Source organism: Ipomoea nil, unplaced genomic scaffold, assembly GCF_001879475.1.
Source record: "Ipomoea nil cultivar Tokyo-kokei standard unplaced genomic scaffold, Asagao_1.1 scaffold2216, whole genome shotgun sequence".
NCBI classification, from domain to species: Eukaryota; Viridiplantae; Streptophyta; class Magnoliopsida; order Solanales; family Convolvulaceae; genus Ipomoea; species Ipomoea nil.
The window spans coordinates 123,655-144,707 of NW_017618644.1; the positions used below are offsets into that span (position 1 = coordinate 123,655).

The following is a 21,053-nucleotide window of genomic DNA, read 5'->3' on the forward strand; positions in this document are numbered from 1 at the left end:
GCACATTCACTTTGGAACCATGCCTACACATTCACTTTGGAACCATGAGATTATGAATTTTCTGTTATAAGATTATGAATTTTCTGTTATGAGATTATGAATTTTCAGTTATGAGATTATGAATTTTCTGTTATGAGATTATGAATTTTCATTACATTCATAATTTCGGACATTCATAAATTATGAATTCATGCCTGCACATTCACTTTGGAACCATGCCTACATATTCCCGTCCGAAATCACGGACATTCATAAATTATGAATCCATGCCTGCATATTCACTTTGGAACCATGCCTACACATTCACTTTGGAACCATGAGATTATGAATTTTCTGTTATAAGATTATGAATTTTCTGTTATGAGATTATGAATTTTCAGTTGTGAGATTATGAATTTTCTGTTATGCGATTATGAATTTTCTGTTATGAGATTATGAATTTTCATAAAATTCATAATCTCATAACAGAAAATTCATAATTTGATCAAACGCGCGCCGTTAACTCCACATCCGCGAATTTTTTTTTTTTTGCCTAAAAACGACGTCGTTTTGCCTTGTGTTCACCATTCTCGGTGAACATGATTCCATGGCATAATTTGCGAGGTTTGATGCGTTGGTTTCTAGAGAGGAAAATAGAGAGCAGGCCCATGTGGAAATAAATGAAACAAATCTAGACAGCCTATAGAACTCAGGCCCACTAGCTAGCAAAGCGCAAATTATGCCCTGGAAACGTGTTCACATGAATGGTAAACACGAGTCTAAACGGTTTTGTTTTTACCGAAAAAAATTAGTTAATGTATTGTTAACAGCGCGCGTTTGTTCAGATTATGAATTTTCTGTTATGAGATTATGAATTTACAGTTATGTAATTATGAATTTTCTGTAAATTCATAATCTCATAAAAGAAAATTTATAATTTCATAATTGCACTTTCATAAATCCATGCCTGCACATTCATAATTTATGAATGTTGAAGAAACTTGCGCGAAGAGGAAGTGAAACCGCGAAATGTGAAAATGAAGAAGAAAAGTCGCGGGATTAATTAAGATAACGGTGCACCGTTACCGTTGGGATCGTGTTCACCATGGATCGTAAACACGGTTCCATGGCATAACGGTTGCTAGCAAAGGCAAAAGGCCTGGAGTGCAAATTAATCAAAAGCAAATCTTGAAAGATAAAGACAATAGAGTAAACAAAAACAGCTCGCTGAACAACAACAACGCCAAATTACAACGAACAGGAAAACACTCATCTCGCAGCAAACAGGCAGCAGCACAAGAAGAGCACACCGTGGTTCAAGGAAATAACATCACTAGAGCCAGTTCAAGTACTACGGTGGTGGTCCATGGAAAAGAGAACCCCGGTGCAAGAATTGTGGAACTTACTAATAACGAACACCACAACGATCTGCCAGGCTTAGACGATGAAGCTATGGATGAGGACACTATCTCTGGTGATTCTCGGGACCCCTCTTGCTCCTCCCCAGGGGATGCAATGGTGTCCTGAGCTTCTTGTTTTACTCTCGTTCCTTTTCGTTTTTCTTTTTTTGTGTTGTTATTTTTTTTTTCCTTATGTCGATCATTACTTGGAATTGTCAAGGGGCAACGTCTAAGGCATTCCTTAGAGCTGCCAAGAATTTTTTTGCCAATCACAAACTGATGATGGTTTGCCTTTTTGAACAAAAAATTTCAGGTTCTCATGTAGATAGCATTTGCCGAAAACTTGCTTTTGATCAATGGTTGTGTATAGAAGTGACCGGTTATAGAGGAGGAATTTGGATTACATGGAAGGAAAGCTAGAAGGTGGAGGTACTATACACCCACCCCAGATTGCCTTGTTGAGAGTGAAAGATGACAAAGTTAGAATGTGGTTCATTGCTTGCATCTGTGCCAGTCCTTCAGCCAATCTAAGAACTAAACTTTGGGAAGATCTTTGAAGGGAACAAAGAAAAATTGAGGGCCCGTGGATAGCCATGGGCGACTTTAACTCAGTATCCTGTGCAGAAGAAGTTAGCAACCCTGCTACGTTTGCTGCAAATAGGTGCATCACATTTAACGCCTGGCTGGAAAAAGAAGGCTTGATTGATATAGGGTTCTTAGGACCTTCTTTCAGGTGGACTCGGGGTAACACTGTTGAAAATGTCAGAGACACACGATTGGATAGAGCAGTTTACTTGACAGACTAGCTTAGTATCTTCCCAGGTATGCATGTTACTCACATTGCCACCTGCCATTCTGACCATCTTCCCTTATGTGTTAGGTTGGAATGCACCCAAGGTGGAAAGTCAAGAAGCGGTTTTAAATTTCACGCAGCTTGGACTTTGCATGAGAAGTTCAATAACATCATCAAGGAAAGCTGGAAGGAGGACGACATGATCCATAACAACATGGAAAACACGGCAAAGGCTCTGGTTCAGTGGAACACCAATGATTTGGGAACGACAAAGAAAATAAAGAGGATAATTGAGGCAAGATTAGAAGGGATTAAAAAAAACTTTGGTTAACAAAAGAACTAATGGCCTCATTAAACTAGAGGTTTATCTGAAAAGGGATTTGGATGACGTGTTGCACGAAGAAGAGCTCTACTGGTACCAAAGATCTAGGGAGCAATGGATCGCTTCGGGAGACCAGAACACAAGCTACTACTGTTAGGATCAATACGGGTTCACAACACCTAACTACAATGGCAACTTGGGCAGGAAATATTGAGAATATTTCTAGTGTAAGATTTAGAATAAATTATGCACACAATAAGGCAATTTTGAATAAGAATTTTTTCTATTGGCAAAAATGATATTACAATAGGAGTTGCAATATAATTCTCTATTTCTCTCTAAAAGAACTTTGCTATGCTAAGCTATTCTATCAAAAGAGATACAAGATGAGATTGGGATGGGATGATTAGAATGGAAAAATGAACTTCCTATTTATAGTAGGAGATTAGGGTCATTTTGTAGATAGTCAAAATCTAGGGAATACACTACAAATTTTCCTTTCAACATTTGCTGCTACCTAACTCCAATTTGTCAAAATTTACTGCTGCTATCACTATACATTCTGCATAGCTCCCATGCTCCCATGTTTGACTTTAATTACTTACAAATCTCCCACTAAAGTCAAATCATGGATCTTCATCCTTTTTTTGCCAATTTCCTGCTGCTTGCATACTTGTTAGGCCAATTGAGGATCTACACCATACTAATTTATCGTTGGTAATCACATATCTGCCAGGTTATCTTTAGTATGGATTTTTTGTATATCCACACTTCCTTTTTCCACCTTTTTCACGAACAAAGTGATATTGAACTCGTATGTGTTTCGTCTTGGAGTAAAATGATGGATTCTTTGTTAAGTACAAAGCGCTCTGACTGTCACAAAATAAAGTCATTTTCTCTACTTTGTGCCCGAGCTCATCCAATAGCATTTGCAACCATATAGCCTCTTTACTAGCTTGAGTAGCAGTTATATATTCTGTTTCTTTCATTGACGTTGCCACAACAGACTACAACTTCGAGACCCAACTTACTGCTCCGCCAGCAAGAGTAAACACATAACCCGTGGTGGATTTACTACAATCAAGGTTACCTGCATAATCTGAATCAATATAGCCTTTAATAATGAAGTCTGATCCTCCATAACACAATGCAATATCTGAGGTACCCTTGATATATCTAAGGATCCTCTTAACACAATGCAATCAGGATTTACCATGTCTCGGCTGACTGCTCCCACTACTTGTGCAATGTCTGGTCTAGTGCAAATCATATCAAACATTAAACTGCCCACTGCTGATGCATACGGTACTCGAGACATCTCCATCCTCTCGGTTACGTTGCTAGGACTCATACTTGAGGATAAGTTGAAATTAATAGAAAGAAGGGTAGAAATTGACTTACAATCTTGCATGTTGAAAAGCCACAAGATTTTCTTCAAGTAATTCTGCTGAGAGAGCCAAAGTTTCCTATTATTTCTGTCTCGGTGAATTTGCATCCCTAGAATCTTGTTTGCTAGTCCCAAGTCCTTCATTTCAAATTCCCTAGCCAATTGAGTTTTCATCTCTGTGATACGATCATTGGTGGGACCTACTACCAACATGTCGTCAACATACAACAGCAAAATGATAAACTGATTATCATCAAATCTCTTGCAATATGCACAAGGATCTTAATTAAATCTGTTGTATCTAGGCTCAAAGTGAATGAATCAAATCTCTTATACCAACATATCGGCGCCTGTTTGAGACCGTATAGAGATTTGTTCAACTTGTAAACCAAGTTCTCTTTTCCTTTTTCTTCAAAACCTTCTAGTTGGAGCATGTAAATCTCTTCTTCAAGTTCTCCATGTAGAAATGCATTTTTCACATCCAAATGCTTAAGATACAAGTCAAACACAGCACACATCGCTAAGACTGCACTGATTGTGGTAAGTCGTACAAAGGGAGAAAATATATCTTTGAAATCAACTCATTCTTTCTGAGCAAATCCTTTCAGGCTTTCACAACTAATCGAGCACGATATCGTTCCACTTGATTATTGCTATCTCGTTTGATCTTATAGACCCATTTATTTCCAATAGCCTTCCTTCCTTGTGGTAACGGGACAAGCTCACATGTTTTATTCTTATGGAGAGCTTCAATTTCTTCTTGCATTGCTATCATCCACAGAGATGCGTCTAGATTTTTCATAGCCTCATGGTAAGTTAATGGCTCACCATCTTCTGTTAGTAGATAGTATGCAACATTTCCCTCCATAGAATAATCTAAGTGCCAAGCTGGTTGTCTCCTCTCCCGAGTTGATCGTCGAACTTCTAAAGTTGAAAACTCGGCTTGATCTTGTTCATCATGCTCTATTGTTGCTTCAGAGGAAACTGGAATTTCTTCTTCCTTCCTTCCTTCAATTTGTATTGTAGTTGTCTCTAATTTGTCCTTCCCAGTGTTTTTACTTTCTTGTGCATTGTCTTCTACAAATACAACATCCATGCTGATGATAACCTTGTGGGCAGTGGGATCCCACAAGCGATACCCCTTCACTCCATCAGCATATCCCAAGAAAACACATTTTCTTGATTTTGAATCAAGTTTTGATATTTCTTGAGGGTTGTATATCACATGTGCTGGACTCTCAAATGTATGCAAGTGAGAATAACTGGATGGCTTACCAGTCCACATTTCCATTGGCGTTTTCAGATTAATTGCGGTTGATGGTGACCGATTGATCACATAACAGGCGGTTTTGACTGCTTCAGCCCAAAATAAATTTGCCAAATTTACAGTCCTCAACATTGCCCTTGTTCTTTCCAATAAGGTTCTGTTCATCCGCTCTGCCACTCCATTTTGTTGTGGAGTATATGTCACCGTGAACTGTCGTTTGATACCTTCTTGTAGACAGAATTTATCAAACTCATCACAAGTATATTCTCCTCCATTATCCAACCTCAAACACTTTATCCTTTTCTCGGATTCAAGTTCCACACGCGCTTTGAAGATTTTGAAAACTTCAAATACATCCGCCTTCCGCTTGATAGGATACACCCAACATCTCCTGGAGTAGTTCTCTATGAAGGATACAAAATACATTGCACCTCCTAGGGATATAACTGGTGCTTGCCAAACATCGGAGTGGATTAGCTCCAAGATAGCTTTGCTTCTTGCTTTTGAGCTCTCGAACTTCAATCTAAGCTGCTTACTTGTAACACAATGTTCACAAAAAGGTAATGAAACCCTTTTTAGCCCCAGAAGAAGATGTTGATCCGCAAAAATCTTTAGTCATCGTTCCGACATGTGGCCAAGTTTTTGATACCACATCATTGTTGATTCCTCTATAAGATTGTCTTATGCAACAACTGCTTCTCCTTGTAGTTGTGTTTCTCCTTTAAGCATGTATAGATTCGCCGCTATCTTTTCAGCTTTCATCACAACGAGCGCGCCCTTGGCTACTTTGATGATCCTATCTTGGATGTGAATCTTACATTCACGGCTATCTAATTGTCCTAGAGACAATATATTTTTCTTCAGGCCTTTCACGTGTCGTACCTCTTGGATAGCGCGAACTATACCATCGAACATTTTTAGTTTGATAGTACCAATGACAGCAATCTCTAAGGCATGATCATCTACCATGAACACTGGTCCTCCAGAGATAGGTTCATATTCATGAACCATTCTCTTTGTGAAGTCATATGCCATGTTGTTCCTGAGTCCATGAGCAACACATCAGCTAGTGAGACAGTCTTGTTCCACAATGAGAAATTGTTCCCATTGAACTTTTCAATCTCATACCTTGCCGCCATTGTGAGTGGTGTTTTTGATTCAAATCCTGAACAATATATCAAAATAGTATTGTATAATAGAACACTCCCGGTCTTGTGAATAGTATACGAGAAAAATGCTTCTGGAGAAGAGAGGTGAGTCACAAATGGACTACTTAAATACCAAGTCTTAACCAGAGCTTTTCCTAGACATTTACAATCACTTTACCAGAATGAGTTCTAACATAAACGATACAATAAAGATATATCTATGAACAAACCTGGGGCTCTGATATCACTTTTTAGGATCGATACGGGTTCACAACACTTAACTACAATGGCAACTTGGGCGGGAAATATTGAGAATATTTCTATTGTAAGATTTAGAATAAATCATACACACAATAAGGCAATTTTGAAGAAGGATTTTTTCTATTGGCAAAAATGATATTACAATAGGAGTTGAAATATAACTCTCTATTTCTCTCTAAAAGAACTTTGTTATGCCAAGTTATTCTATCAAAAGAGATACAAGATGAGATTGGGATGGGATGATTAGAATCGCAAAATGAACTTCCTATTTATAGTAGGAGATTATGGGTCGTTTGTAGATAGCCAAAAGCCTAGGGACTAAACTGCAAATTTTCCTTTCAACATTTGCTGCTACCTAACTCCAATTTGTCAAAATTTACTGCTGCTATCAGTGTACATTCTGCATAGCTCCCATGCTCCCATGTTCGACTTTAATTACTTACATCTACCACACTGCTATTAAAGTCAAGAGAGCCCTTAACACTTGCCTAAACCTTATTAACGAGAAAGGGGTCAGGATTCATGATGATAAGGAATTGAAGGACATGGTTAGAAAATTCTATGTTGATCATTTCACCGAAGAACATATAGATCATCCTACAAATTATTTCCCTTGATTAAGTGAGGAAGATTGGGAAGACATCAATTCAAACTGTAATGAGGAAGAAGTGAAGAAGGCCTTATTTGAGATGGACCCGTACAAAGCACCAGGACCGGATGGGTTTCACGCTGCCTTCTACCAAAAGTCTTGGAACATTTTGGGAAAACACCACACAAATTTGACCAAAGATTTTATGCAAGATGGTAAAATGCCGAATGGCTTGAATGATACCCTCGTTTCCCTTATCCCCAAGACCAACAACCCTGATAATGTCAAACAATTCCGACCTATTAGCCTTTGTAATGTGGCTTATAAAGTCATCCTCAACAAAGTTAGAGGTATCCTTAGGAAAATTATCAATCCTGAGCAAAGCAGCTTTATCCCTGAGAAACAAATTTTTGACAATATTGTTGTTTTTCAAGAGACTTTACATTCTATGAGAAAGAAAAAGGGGCCTACGGCGCAAATGGTGATCAAAATCGCCCAGAGCATCCTTAACACCATCCCTTACTATGTCATGCAGACCATGTGGTTCCCAACAAGGGTTTGCAATGAGATGGAGAAAAGATAAGGAAGTTCATCTAGAATGGTGGTAAAGAGGAAAATAGGAATCACCTTGTCAATTGGAACATGGTCACTAAGAGCAAAGAAAATGGTGGCCTCATTTTAGGTCGTATGAGGAAGATGAACATGGCGTTTATGGCCAAAATTGGATGGTGTATCCAGAATTGGAAAGACAATCTATGGGCCAAAGTCATTAGTAACAAATACAACAGAAATGAGAGAGAGGTGGCGAACTGGAGAGAGAAGCAGGGGTGTTCAAACTTGTAGGAATGAGTAGTTAGAAGTCGTAACATCATTCAAAGTGGGGAAAGAACCAATAGGATGAAATCATGGAAAGAACCGAGATCACCTTTGGAGACATGGAAAGGAATGAGGAGAATGGAACATTCTCCATCACGATTGCTTATGAAGCTGCTTTGGAAGAGGCGCACACCACCATTGACAAGGACTGGATGCGCATCGAGAAATTGAAGGTACCTAACAAAATTTGTGCTTTTCTTTGGTTGTTGAAACATGGCAGGTTGATGACGAACCTGAGAGACGGAGGTGGGGTATCGCAACCACCGATACATGTAACATTTGCCAAGAAGATAATGAAGATATGGACCACATCTTTAGAAATTGTAAAGCAGCATCCACAATCTGTAAGAGCTTTCTATCTATCATGGTTGCAGTAGGCGCTAGTCGGGCGGCCGAGCCGCGCCTAGCGCCTAGGCGGAATCTAGGCAGCGCTAGGCGGGCACCAAAAAAAAAAAAAAATAGTGACAAATTTATAGTTTGACAATTTTAATGAGGTTGTTTTCAACATTCAATCAAATAACACATCTAAATAAATGAAAAAATGATAATTTATAAGTCATAACGTTATAATAATATTAAAATCAATAATTAATGAAAGTCGACATCGGTCAAAATCGAACAAAATCGGTCAAAATCAAACAAAATCGGACGAAATTAGTCGACTCGGCCGAGTTTAGCTGCCTAGGCGACCGACCGAGTTTTGGCCGCCTTTAGGCCAAAACGGTGCCACCTAGCGCCTAGGCGGCCGAGTTTTGCAACCATGCTATCTAGACACGAGAGACAAAGACTCGAGAGCATGAATTTCAACACTTGGCTTTCAACCAAAGTGCATGGGAATATTAATTCCATAACCAAGAGAGAATGCAGTACTTCTTTTGCTCTCATTGTCTGGTGGCTTTGGAAGTTGATGAATGAAGTCACATTCGGAGGAGCTGAGAGGGACATGCATCAAAAAATTGACTGGCTAAAGGATCAAGAAATGGAAGTTAGAAAAGCTTTCGCCAGGACGAATTCACTGGCCAGTAATCACCATAATTATTTGGAAAAGCAAATCAAATGGAGGGTGCAGACGAACTCTTCTATGGTGCTCAACGTGGATGGCTGTTTCAGAGGAACTAACGACCAAGCTGGAGGCTGAGCAGTGCTTAGAGACAAGGAAGGAAAGTGGATTGAGGGCTATTCTTTCTCTTTTAGTGCAAACAATGCCTTTGAAGCGGAATGCAATGCATTAGAGATGGGAATGCAATGGATAGCCAATAAGGGAATCAACACCATTGAAATACATAGTGATTGCGAGGATATGGTGAAAGCTATCTATGACGTCAATCGGAGGAACAAGCGTACTTGCAGAGCCCTGCAAAATTATAGAAAATTGGTTGCCAATGACGCAAGGAGGACGATTGTGCACATTATTGAGACGACTTAGGCTGTGTTTTTTTGTTTTTTGTTTTTTTTTTTTTTTTTGACCTGGGGTTTCCCCCTCCCTTGTATTTCCAAAAAAAAAAAAAAAAAATTAATTATTTGAGTACTACCAAATAATGAACCTTTAGTATATTAAAATGGATATATATTCATGATCTACATTGTAGTGTGGATCATAGTACATAGTATAATTTGCCCACATTGTAAGCAGTCAAGTAGATGGTCGAAAAATCTTTAAGAGCTACAACTTACATATGCAAAGGGATATACGTACTAGGGATGTCAATCTTAACTCGAAATTGATGTGAAAATTAGTAAGATAGTCCAAACGGGCTTCAATAACCTAAGTCATTTAAGGCTATTATTTCTTTCAAAAGTGAGTAACCTTAGCTTGAAATTGATGAGTTGGTCTGATAAAACCGAAAAAATTTAAGATTAAGATAAAAAAAAAAAAATAGTCCGATTAAAAATCAGTTAGATAGTCCAAACGAGCTAGCCCAAAACTTAGTGGGTTAGCCCGATAGCCTAAGTCACTTAAGGCTATTATTTGTTTTAAAAGCGATGTAAAACAAAATATATAGAGTTTACAATCATTATACAGAGTATGATAAATCATGTTTCACCTTGTAAGGTGGATCACTGACATAAGGTTCGTTTTTAGTATACTGATAATTTATTTTTTATGTGTTCATATTACCAAATAATGAACCTCCAGTACACAAAATAATTAATCTTCAATATACTAGAATTAAACATGTATTCATGGTGCACATTGCAATTTAAATTACGGTTCATAGTATAATTTATTGAGGGAATAAGGTTCAAATTGACCACTGAACATAACTTGAAAATGCAATTAGGCCACTGAACGAAAAGACAAGTGTAATTAGGCCACTGATTCAAACTCCCCTTTCACCTAATACAACCGCACCCTACAAGAACTCCTCAACCACACTATACAATAATTATTCCATAACTCATAAAATTTTCCTATCATTTATTGGTAAGATCATATAGCTTAATATTTGCAATTTGAACCGATCACACAAATATTTGCATAATGGTACACATACATAATATAGCAAGTGGAATCTATAACAACACGTTTGGTTCACGGAATGAATTTGGAGGGAATAGGAATGCTATTCCACAGGGAATGGAATAGGTAAGGAATAGAATAGGAATTGTATTCTGTTGTTTGGTTGGCGGAAGGAATAGACTTTAGTAATTGTATTCCAGTGTTTGGTTGGTTAAAGGAATAGAAATGGAATAAGTTTTAAAGACATAAATACCCTTATACAAAATAATAATAATAATAATAATAATAATAATAATAATAATAATAATAATAATAATAATAATAATAAATATGATATACTGAATGTTATATATATATATATATATATATATATATATATATATATATATATATATATATATATATATATATATTATATTTATTTATTTATTTATTTATATTTATATATATGTATATGCATGTGTGTGTGAGAGAGAATAAAAATAATAATAATAATAATAATAATAATAATAATAATAATAATAATAATTATTATTATTATTATTATTATTATTATTATTATTATTATTATTATTATTATTATACAAATACATATTTATATTTATATTTATTTTCTCACTTATCCCACATCGGTTGGAGAAGTAAAGAATGGAGCCTTGAGGCTCTTATAAAAGGAGCATCAAGGCTCCATAATTTCAATTGCAATGCTCATCCGCTAGGCAAGCTTGCAATGCCCATACGCTAGGCATGCAGATGGGCAGACTACTTAATTTAGGAGCCAAGGCTTCATAATTAAGGAGTCTTATACAATTATAATTTTTTTTATTTACATATATATATATATATATATATATATATATATATATATATATAGATTGATGGATAAAATTTATAATTAATTAAATATATACATTTATATAATACATTATATTTATTAAATAAATATAAATATTATATAATGTGCAAAGGGTATTTTTGGTATTTGTGATATAAAAGTTATTCCCAAGGGCATGGAATAGCTAATACCAAGGCCCCCCTAGGAATGGCTATTACCCTTGCGAAGGTAATAGCTCATTTCTAGGCATGTTATTCCTATAACAAAATGATCCAACCAAACGATGGAATAGGTCTATTCCAAGAAATGTTATTCCATTCCTGATCTATTCCATGAACCAAACATGCCACAAGAGATTCTTAGAGAGACTTCCACTTAAAGATTCCTCCCTAGTGGAATCCTCAAAGTGAGCTGCTTTCCTGGTTACATTTTTCTTTCTTTTTTTTTTTTTTTCTTATCTTTTTTTCCAAAAAATGGGAAAAGAAATAAATAAGAAAAAAAAAAAAAAAAAAAAAGAGAGAGAGAGAAGAAACACAATACAAAACAAAAGATAGCACCCTTCTTCTCTTTTTAAATGAGACCCATATAAGTAATTATATATTAGTTTATTTATGCAAGTTATAAATGAAACCTGGTAAAAACTCGATGCTTTTGTATTTTTTTTTTAAAAAAATTCTTTTGTTTTAGGCTATCTTCATCTATGCAATTCCTACACTTACAATTCTATTTGTTAATTTAATTTTTTTTTTGTTTTTTTTTTTTTGTTTTTTTTTTTTTGTAATTTGTTTGTTGTACACATTGCAATTCTGACAAGCAGAATGGTAAATATTTGCAATTCTGCTGTCAGAATTACACATGCCTTTTTTGTCTTTTATATATTATTAATTATAATTATTATAATGAGTAAATACCAAATTCTGACAAGCAGAATGGTAAATATTTGCAATTCTGCTGTCAGAATTACACATGCCTTTTTTGTCTTTTATATATTATTAATTATAATTATTATAATGAGTAAATACCAGTAGAGGTCCTCCGACTTTGGTGGCGCTGCCATTTTTAGTCCTCCGACTTTGGTGGCACTGCCACTTTTAGTCCTCTTACTTTTTGTTTCTAGTCATCTATGGTCCTTCTGTTAAACTTGGCCATCTAATGCCGTTTTCTCAAAGGTAATTTGGTTCTTTCATAATTAATTTATTAATTATTATGTTTAATTTCCTCATCAGAATAGTCAAACAATGGTTTCCCCAATGAAAGCGGCGACGAATTGTGAATGCATATATGGATTCACGAGCTGGTTTTGTACATGTTCGTGGAGAAACCATTGTTTGACTATTCTGATGAGGAAATTAAATATAATAATTAATAAATTAATTATGAAAGGACCGAATTACCCTTGAGAAAATGACATTAGATAGCCAAGTATATCAAAATGACCATAGATGGCTAGAAATAAAAAGTAAGAGGACTAAAAGTGATTGATTTAAAAATTAAAGACTAAAAGTGGCAGTGCCATCAAAGTCGGAGGACCTCTGCTGGTATTTACTCTTATTATAATTATTATTATTATTGATAAAAGAAATAAATTTGTATAAGGTGATGTGATAGTTAGACCATTTTTTTAAGAAGAGCGATAATCACATAGATGGAGAGTGAATACTAAAATTACAAATTTAATAATATGACTTTCTTTAAAATTAAAAGAAGACTGCAAAGATGAGGATAACCTTAGAGTTTATAAATGAGACATATACCTGATACAAACTCAATGTTTTTACCATTCACTTTAGTGGAATGGTACTAAGTATGAAAAGACACCAAGCCAATCAACATGGTGAAATTTTCTATAAATTTTATATAATAACACTAATTAAATATTATGAAAAATTAAATATAAATAAATTGAATCGTATTCGTTAACTAATAATCAAGCTAGAAAATGGGGTAGGGTAGTACTATTTCTCTTTCAAAATTATCTGGTGAAAAAGTTGTCTTTTGAAAATGCCTAGCAGGTTGGTCAAATAATGAACACATAATGGACCAACCTTTTAGGCCGCACTATATTATTTACTACTTTATAGAATTAAACTAGTTTGAGTTGCCATTAACTTTAGGAATAGCGTGGCTTTCTTCTGACTCTACAGGAGGAAGCTGCTCAAGTTGAGATTCCTATGAATTACACACCAATCAAATTCCACCCTTTCTTTGATTAAAATTAAACTTTATTTTTTTTAACACTCTTTACCAAGTAATATCCGGAATTTGATTCTGTAAACACCCAATTAAAATGATATAGATGTATTATCATACTACATAATAGTTGACTCACATAAAAAATACTACATAATAGTTGAGAAATTAAACATTACTTAATATAATAGATATGACAATGAAACAATTCATGTCCAGATCAAATTTGAATTGAATAAGTTTCGTTGTGTGCTAATCGGGTTTGGAACAAGTTTGACTATTAAAAATATTTCTCAAATTAGGTTCGGATTTAGATTCATATAATGGGGTTATACAATCAACATAATCCGACCATATCACAATAATTGTTAATCTTGTATGCAAATTCCTAATTTTATCTAACCACAGTATAAATCAGTGATTTTACCTTATAACTATCTAACACGACTCATCCAGGGATGAAAATAGGTCAGATTGGGTCAAACTTTGACAAATTAGGCATGAGCCTATTATATGAACTTAAGGCAAGTTTTACTGTGGACCATGGTTCGAACCGGTGTCGTTATTTTTAATGATAAGAAAAGGCACATGTTTCATGTAATTAGTTCTGTCTGTATAACATATTCAGTTTCATTTTATATACATTATAGTTTCATTTCAGCATAATTAAAGTTCTATTTTGTTTCAACTACAGTTTCATTCGACATTATATATACAGTAGTCTTATTACAGTGACACCTGTATTGAATTTTATTTTAAACACACTGTAGTCTTATTATAACACCACTAAATTATAATTCTAATTCAATCGGTGATACTCATGGCATCACCAGTGGAGGTCCCCTAACTGACCCTGCACTCTGCTCTGTAATATTAAAGCGTGAAGCACCAATGCTTCACGTTGTCGAGTAGAGGGCAGGTTCCCTCGCAAGCTCGCTTTTAATATTAAAGAAGCTCTTGGGAGTTGTGGTGGGAATAGGTGATCGGCTGTGTATTAGAGGTGCATCCATGCTCTCAGTTAAGTGTAGCAAAAAGTGGAATGTTTTTTCTATTTTGTATGCCTTATATAATAACTTATCAATATCAATCTGGTCATGCTTAACGCATCACTAGGGATGGTCCCTTAACTGGGCCTCGCTCTCTTCTGTAATATTAAAGTGTGAAGCACCAATGCTTCACATCGTCGAGCGAAAGGCATGGTCCTTATATACATATGTGTATGTATGTGTGTGTGCGCGCATGGGTGCGTGTGTAGTTGAATAGACTTTAAGATAAACTTAAGTCTGACTTTTTTACTAAATAGACTAGGCCAAGCTAGGTCCAAACTAAACTAAGTTGTAAGTCTCTTGATAAGAGTTTGGCATATTTTTAACCCTAGTCTATGTTGGAATGATGCATGCTTAATAACTATCAGCTGAACATTGTTCTAGTTGAGAAAAGAAGAAGAGAGCCATTGGCATTTCATCTGATAGTGCATCAATAGTTCTTACAACTGGGAAAGTAAAGAAGCTTAGAATATAAAGAGGACAGTGGCAGTTATAACAGAATCAAAGAAAAGGAAAGACAAGAATGCCCTTGGCATATATTTGGTAGTCCATCACCCCCCCCCCCCCCCCCCTTAAGTTGGAGCATGAACATCGTGAAGGCCCAGCTTAGAATGGAAAGTATCAAACGCTGGTTTTGGTAAGGCCTTTGTGAATCCATCTGCAATCTGCTTCTGTGAAGGAATAGGCAACAATCTGATCAACCCTTCTTGCACCTTATGCCTGATAATGTGGCAGTTTAATTCTATATGTTTAGTGCGTTCATGGAAGACGTAATTTTCCCCTATAGCAATGGCAGACAAGTTATCACATAAAAGAGTTTTTGGCTTGTGAAAAATGATGTTCAAATATGCTAATAAGTAGTGAAGCCACTGGATTTCACATGCAGTTGAAGCCAAAGCCCTATATTCAGCTTCAGAAGAGGATTTTGACACTGTGGGTTGCTTATTGGTTCTCCATGAAATCAGAGCTTCCCCAAGATAAATGCAGTAGCCAGTGATGGATCTTCTAGTCTCTAAGCAGTTGGCCCAATCAGAATCAGAAAAACTTTGCAAATTGAGCTGATTGTTTGAGGGATAGAAATGTCCGTTCCCAGGAGACCCCTTTAAGTATCTTAGAACTCTGTGAGCAGCTGTCAAATGAATGTATGTGGGCTTATCAACAAACTGCCTCAATTTTTGAACAACATGTGAGATATCTAGCCTTGTATTGGCTAGGTATAGGAACTTACCAATTAACCTTCTGTATACCTCAGGATTTTCAATTAAAATCCCATCTGAACTGATGAGTTTTTGGCCTGTAATGGCAGGAGTCTTTGCAGGTTTGGCCTCCAAGAAGCCATTCTCTTTCAGGATCTCCAATGTGTATTTCCTTTGGCAGATGTTAATCCCAGTAGGATTTCTCAAAACTTCAATGCCTAGAAAATAATTCAGGTGACCAAGGTCCTTTATTTTGAAAGATCTGTCTAGAAACAACTTTAGTTCATTGATTTGAGATGGATCTGTCCCAGCCACCAAGATATCATCCACATATACGAGTAAAGCTGTGAATGAAGTCTTTGAAGTCTTGGTAAATAATGAAGGGTCTGCTATGGATTGATAGAAGCCAGTAGATTTTAGTGCAACTGTTAGTTTAGCATTCCATTGTATGCTGGCTTGCTTTAGGCCATACAAGGATCTTAGAAGTCTACACACTTACTTAAGATTGTCGCTCTGGAAACCAGGAGGCAAAACCATATAAACTTCCTCCTCTATGTCTCCATGTAAGAAAGCATTATTGATGTCCAACTGTTGAATATCCCAACCCTTTGCCACTGCCACAACTAGGAATGTCCTAATTGTTGTCATTCTGGCCACTGGTGAGAAGGTTTCAGTGTAATCAATCCCTAACTGCTGAGTGTATCCTTTGGCAACCAACCTAGCCTTATATCTTTCAATGGATCCATCTGCTCTATGTTTGACTTTGTATACCCATTTGCAGCCATTTGGACACTTTCCTGCTGGTAAATCAGTCAATGTCCAAGTGTTGTTGGCAACCAGGGTTTCTATCTCATTCTGCATAGCTTTCCTCCAAGGTTTATGTTGAACAGCTTCTTTGTAAGTTTGTGGCTCATGGATGGAGGATATGAATGAAGCACATTTCTTATGATTGGGAGATAAAGAATCATAAGAAATGACCTTGTTTAATGAGTGTGGGGATGTCATCTTGTTTACCTTATCCCTCATCATGAACTAACAGTAATAGTCTTGTAGTTTGCTAGGAAGAGTTCTTGTTCTCCCAGATCTTCTAGGCTGTAAATGATTTCCACTTTCCTCTTGAGGGGTCTCCTCCAAGACTGTCTCATCAGAGGCTTCAGTGGCCAAATTGATCTCCATGGGAATGTCTCTCTGCTCACTCTGCATAGGATCTGGTGTGGTATTAGGACTTGCATGATTGTCTGTAGTTCTGGAAAAAACAACATCTACACCAACTGAAACGGGAATTAAAGGTAGAGAAGGGTTGAATATGTCAATCTGAGGTGACTCATGCTTGGTGTCTGAATTGATTTCCTTGAAAGGATAAACTTCTTCATAGAAATGAACATCTCTGGAGATAAACATAGATTTGTCAACAATGTCATAAAGTATATATCCTTTGACATTTGCAGTAAAACCCAAAAAAAAAAACACATTTTCTGGCCCTAGGCATCAACTTATTTCTTCCTTGTGAGACAATGGCACCAAAGCATAAGCAACCAAAGGCCCTGAGCTGATCATAGCTTATTTCTTTTCCAAACAAAACCTCATAAGGATAACTTCCATTGTTTACGAGAGTGGGCAGCCTATTAATCAGGTATGAAGAATGCAAGACACATTGACTCCAAAATTCTAAAGGGAGGCCAGACTGGAACCTGAGAACCCTTGCTACATTCAGAACATGTTGGTGTTTTCTTTCTGCAACCCCATTTTGCTGAGGAGTGTATACACAGGATTTTTTATGCGCAATCCCTTTCTCATTAAAAAAAAGTACTCATAAAGAACTCACTACCATTGTCTGTTCTCACCACTTTAATTTTGGCTGAAAATTGTGTCTCAATATAACTGTAGAAATTCTAAAACAAAGTTTTAACTTTTGATTTGTGTCTCATCAAATGCAGCCAAGTAAATCTGCTGTGATCATCAACAATTTTCAAGAAGTAATGTTCCCCCTTTAAAGAAGCAACAGCAAAAGGGCCCCACACATCCATATGAACTAAATCAAAACACTTTTCAGCTTTAGATGTACTGATAGGAAAAACAGATCTCTTTTGCTTAGCATAATGACATACATCACAGGTAAAGTTAGTTACCTTATGAAACTGAGTATGTTTTATTCCATTCAAGAATTGAATCTTATTCATTGGATAATGCCCTAGTCTATTGTGCCACAACTGTAAGTTCACACTGTTACATTGACTATGTGGATTACTATCAAGCTGCTGAGCTTCTCTTTTTGTAGGGGGGATCTTTAAGCAAATAGAGTCCACCTTTTTCTTCAGCAAAACCACTAATTATCCCATATGGACCCTGAATATGATAGAGCTTAGCAGTCATAATAAGTTCACAGCTTCCTTATTCTATCAATTTGCTAGTGGATACAATGTTGAAGGTAAAAGATGGAATGTATAAAACATTCTTCAACAACAAATTAGAATGGAGCCTGATATCCCCTATATGAGTGACTTCCACTGATGATTTTCCATTAGGTAGCTGAACTGATATATCATGAGTTTTGTGATATCTTTCAAAATATTCTAAGGAGCATGTAATGTGGTCAGTTGCTCCTAAATCTAGGATCCAGACATTAGAACAATTCAGAATACAACTAACAAAGAGGTTAGAAATGGACCTACCTTCTTGGGATTCTTTTGGCAGATTCTTGAAGTCTGATTTTATTCCAGACTTGTTGATTGTCACAGCTGCACTAGTGGAGGCCTGGTGTCCTTGATTTTGATTCTGCAACAAGGATATCAATCTCTGGAACTGATCAGCAGAAAGTCCTATATCCCCAACCTGGTTTACTGAGCCACTTACTGTCTGTTGATTGTCCTGACCCTGCTTGTTTTTGCTCTTATAACCAGCTACCCAACCAGGGGGATATCCATGCTTTTTATAGCATTTATCTATAGTGTTGCCAAGCATATTACAGTAAGTACAATCCTTCCCCCATTGTTGTTAAATCTCTTCTTGTTGTATGAGGCTGACACGACCACAATGTTTTGATCATCTATGCTTTGAGTTGAACTATTCTGAACAGCATTGGACTGAATAATTTCATTGTTTCTATGGCTAACAGAACCATTAAGCTTTCTTTCCAATTTTAGAGCCATATTCAATACTTTCTTCATTGCAGGAATAGGATCCATAACTAACACACCTGATTTTATGGTTTCAAATTCATCATTCAGCCCTTCCAGAAATCTAATGACTTGATCATCCTCTCTATCCTTCTTTATTTTACTCATTAGACTACATGAGCATCTAGGTAAGCATTCACAAATAGGCATAGGCCTCATTGCATTTAATTGTTCCCATAGAGCATTGCATTTAGTGAAGTATTCATTGATAGTCATGTTACCTTGCATGTTCTTAAAGATTTCATTCTGAATTTCTGCAATTCTGTGTGGATCTGCTTGTGAGTACCTCTTCTTAAGAGCCTTCCAAATGTATTTCACAAATTCAAAATACAAAACACTCTCTGCTATCGTTGAATTCAGTGATTTCAGTATCCAAGAACAAAGTATATCATTACATCTCTTCCAGATAGCGTATTTGATGTCTCCTTCACCTGGATTTGGAATGTCTCCGTTCACAAATCCAAATTTGTTCTTTACTCCCAAAGCAATCTTCATGGATCTGCTCCACGAAGCATAATTGCACTCAGATAAAGGAGGTGAAACAAGGATTAGGTTTGGATTCTCCGTAATGTGGAGATATAGAGGATCGTCGAATTCGTCTGCTCGGTGAAATGAACTCCAATTGAAGAAACTTGGATTTGCAACAGTTTAATTGACCGGAGTTCCGGCATTCCCAGCTGATGTACCTTCGCCGTTTCCGGCATCCATAACCGCGGCGGTGGCGTAAGTGCGATGTCGCTCTGATACCATGTTGGAATGATGCATGCTTAATAACTACCAGCTGAACATTGTTCTAGTTGAGAAAAGAAGAAGAGAGTCATTGGCATTTCATTTGATAGTGCATCAATAGTTCTTACAATTGGGAAAGTAAAGAAGCTTAGAATATAAAGAGGATAGTGGCAGTTATAACAGAATCAAAGCAAAGGAAAGACAAGAATGCCCTTGGCATATATTGATAGTCCATCAGTCTCATCACCCTCGATTAGTGTTATTTAAGCACATGACATGACCGACCACTGCACTCACTATCTGGTTGCCACATGTTACTAAACAAGGAAAATTCGACATGTGTTTCTTGTTTGGAATACCTTATAAGTCTATCTTTATCCCTACAATACTCTTCACTTAAAAAATTAAATTCACTTAAAAAATTAAACGCACTTTACAGTACTACACTAAAATTAACTATTCAACAAAAATAAATAAATAAAAATAAAAAAGTACAAAAAGACTGCGGCATGCTTGCAACATATGAAAGCTTTCAATCCATGTCTCACTTTTTAAAAAATTAAAAAAAAAAATATCAATAGTTTTAAAATTTCTGTTAATTTGCCAACCTTAAACTTTGAGGGGGCGTTTGGTCAGGTTATATAACATAACCAAGGGAATGTGACATTCCAAAGTTCACATTCCGGTGTTTGGTTCATATTATCTTAGGAATCTAACATTCCCAAGGAATGTCATATTCCCTCCGCATAGGATTTTGAAGGGAATGTGATTCCCTTCAAAATCTTAGGTAATGTAAGATAACCTTGGTTATCTTAAGGATATTATAGTGTGTATAAAAGATAACCCTAAACCAAACATGATTATATTACATACCCCAATTTTAACCAAACACAGGAATCTAACATTCCCAGTAATCTAACAATCCCAGCAATCTAACATTCCCTAAGGTAATCTGACATTCCATGAACCAAACGACCCCTGAGGGATAAATTTAGCCTAAGCTTCATGAAGGGAGGCTTTGGATATCACCCATGAGCGTGATCTGTCGGCTCGGCAGTCTCTCTTTACACTACCAGCACGTTTGGTTCACGGAATGAATTTTGAGGTAATAGGAATGCTATTATATAAGAAATGGAATAGGCACGGAATAGAATAGGAATTGTATTCTATTGTTTGGTTCGCGGAAGGAATAGATTTAGGAATTATATTACAGTGTTTGGTTGATTTAAAGAATAGAAATGAAATATGTTTTAAAAGACATAAATACCCTTATAAAAATATGTGATGGTGGCGATGGTGGTGGCGGTGGTGGTGGTGGCGGCGGTGGTGGTGGCGGTGGTGGTGATGGTGGTGGTGGCGGCAGTGGTGGTGGTGGTGGCGGCAATGGTGGTGGCGGTG

At 36.4% G+C, this 21,053-nt stretch overlaps 1 protein-coding gene across 1 annotated transcript; it reads right to left on the reverse strand.

The window, feature by feature from the left end:
* Nucleotides 1-18,000: 18,000 nt before the first annotated feature.
* LOC109150164 lies at nucleotides 18,001-19,676 on the reverse strand. The gene is made up of 5 exons (XM_019298070.1): nucleotides 19,613-19,676; nucleotides 18,717-19,525; nucleotides 18,423-18,675; nucleotides 18,202-18,359; nucleotides 18,001-18,096 (listed from the first exon to the last, which is right to left on the reverse strand). The coding sequence occupies exons 1-5, from the start codon at nucleotides 19,674-19,676 to the stop codon at nucleotides 18,001-18,003; spliced, it is 1,380 nt and encodes a 459-aa protein (XP_019153615.1).
* Between the last annotated feature and the right edge of the window lie 1,377 nt (nucleotides 19,677-21,053).

Coding starts and splice junctions, on each gene's coding strand:
- LOC109150164 (XM_019298070.1), bottom strand. CDS start 19,676: ATGGTATCAGAGCGACATCGCACTTACGCCACCGCCGCGGTTATGGAT. Junction 19,526..19,612: donor GGATGCCGGAAACGGCGAAG/GTACATCAGCTG, acceptor TTCACCGAGCAG/ACGAATTCGACGATCCTCTA. Junction 18,360..18,422: donor GCCAAAAGAATCCCAAGAAG/GTAGGTCCATTT, acceptor TCTGGATCCTAG/ATTTAGGAGCAACTGACCAC.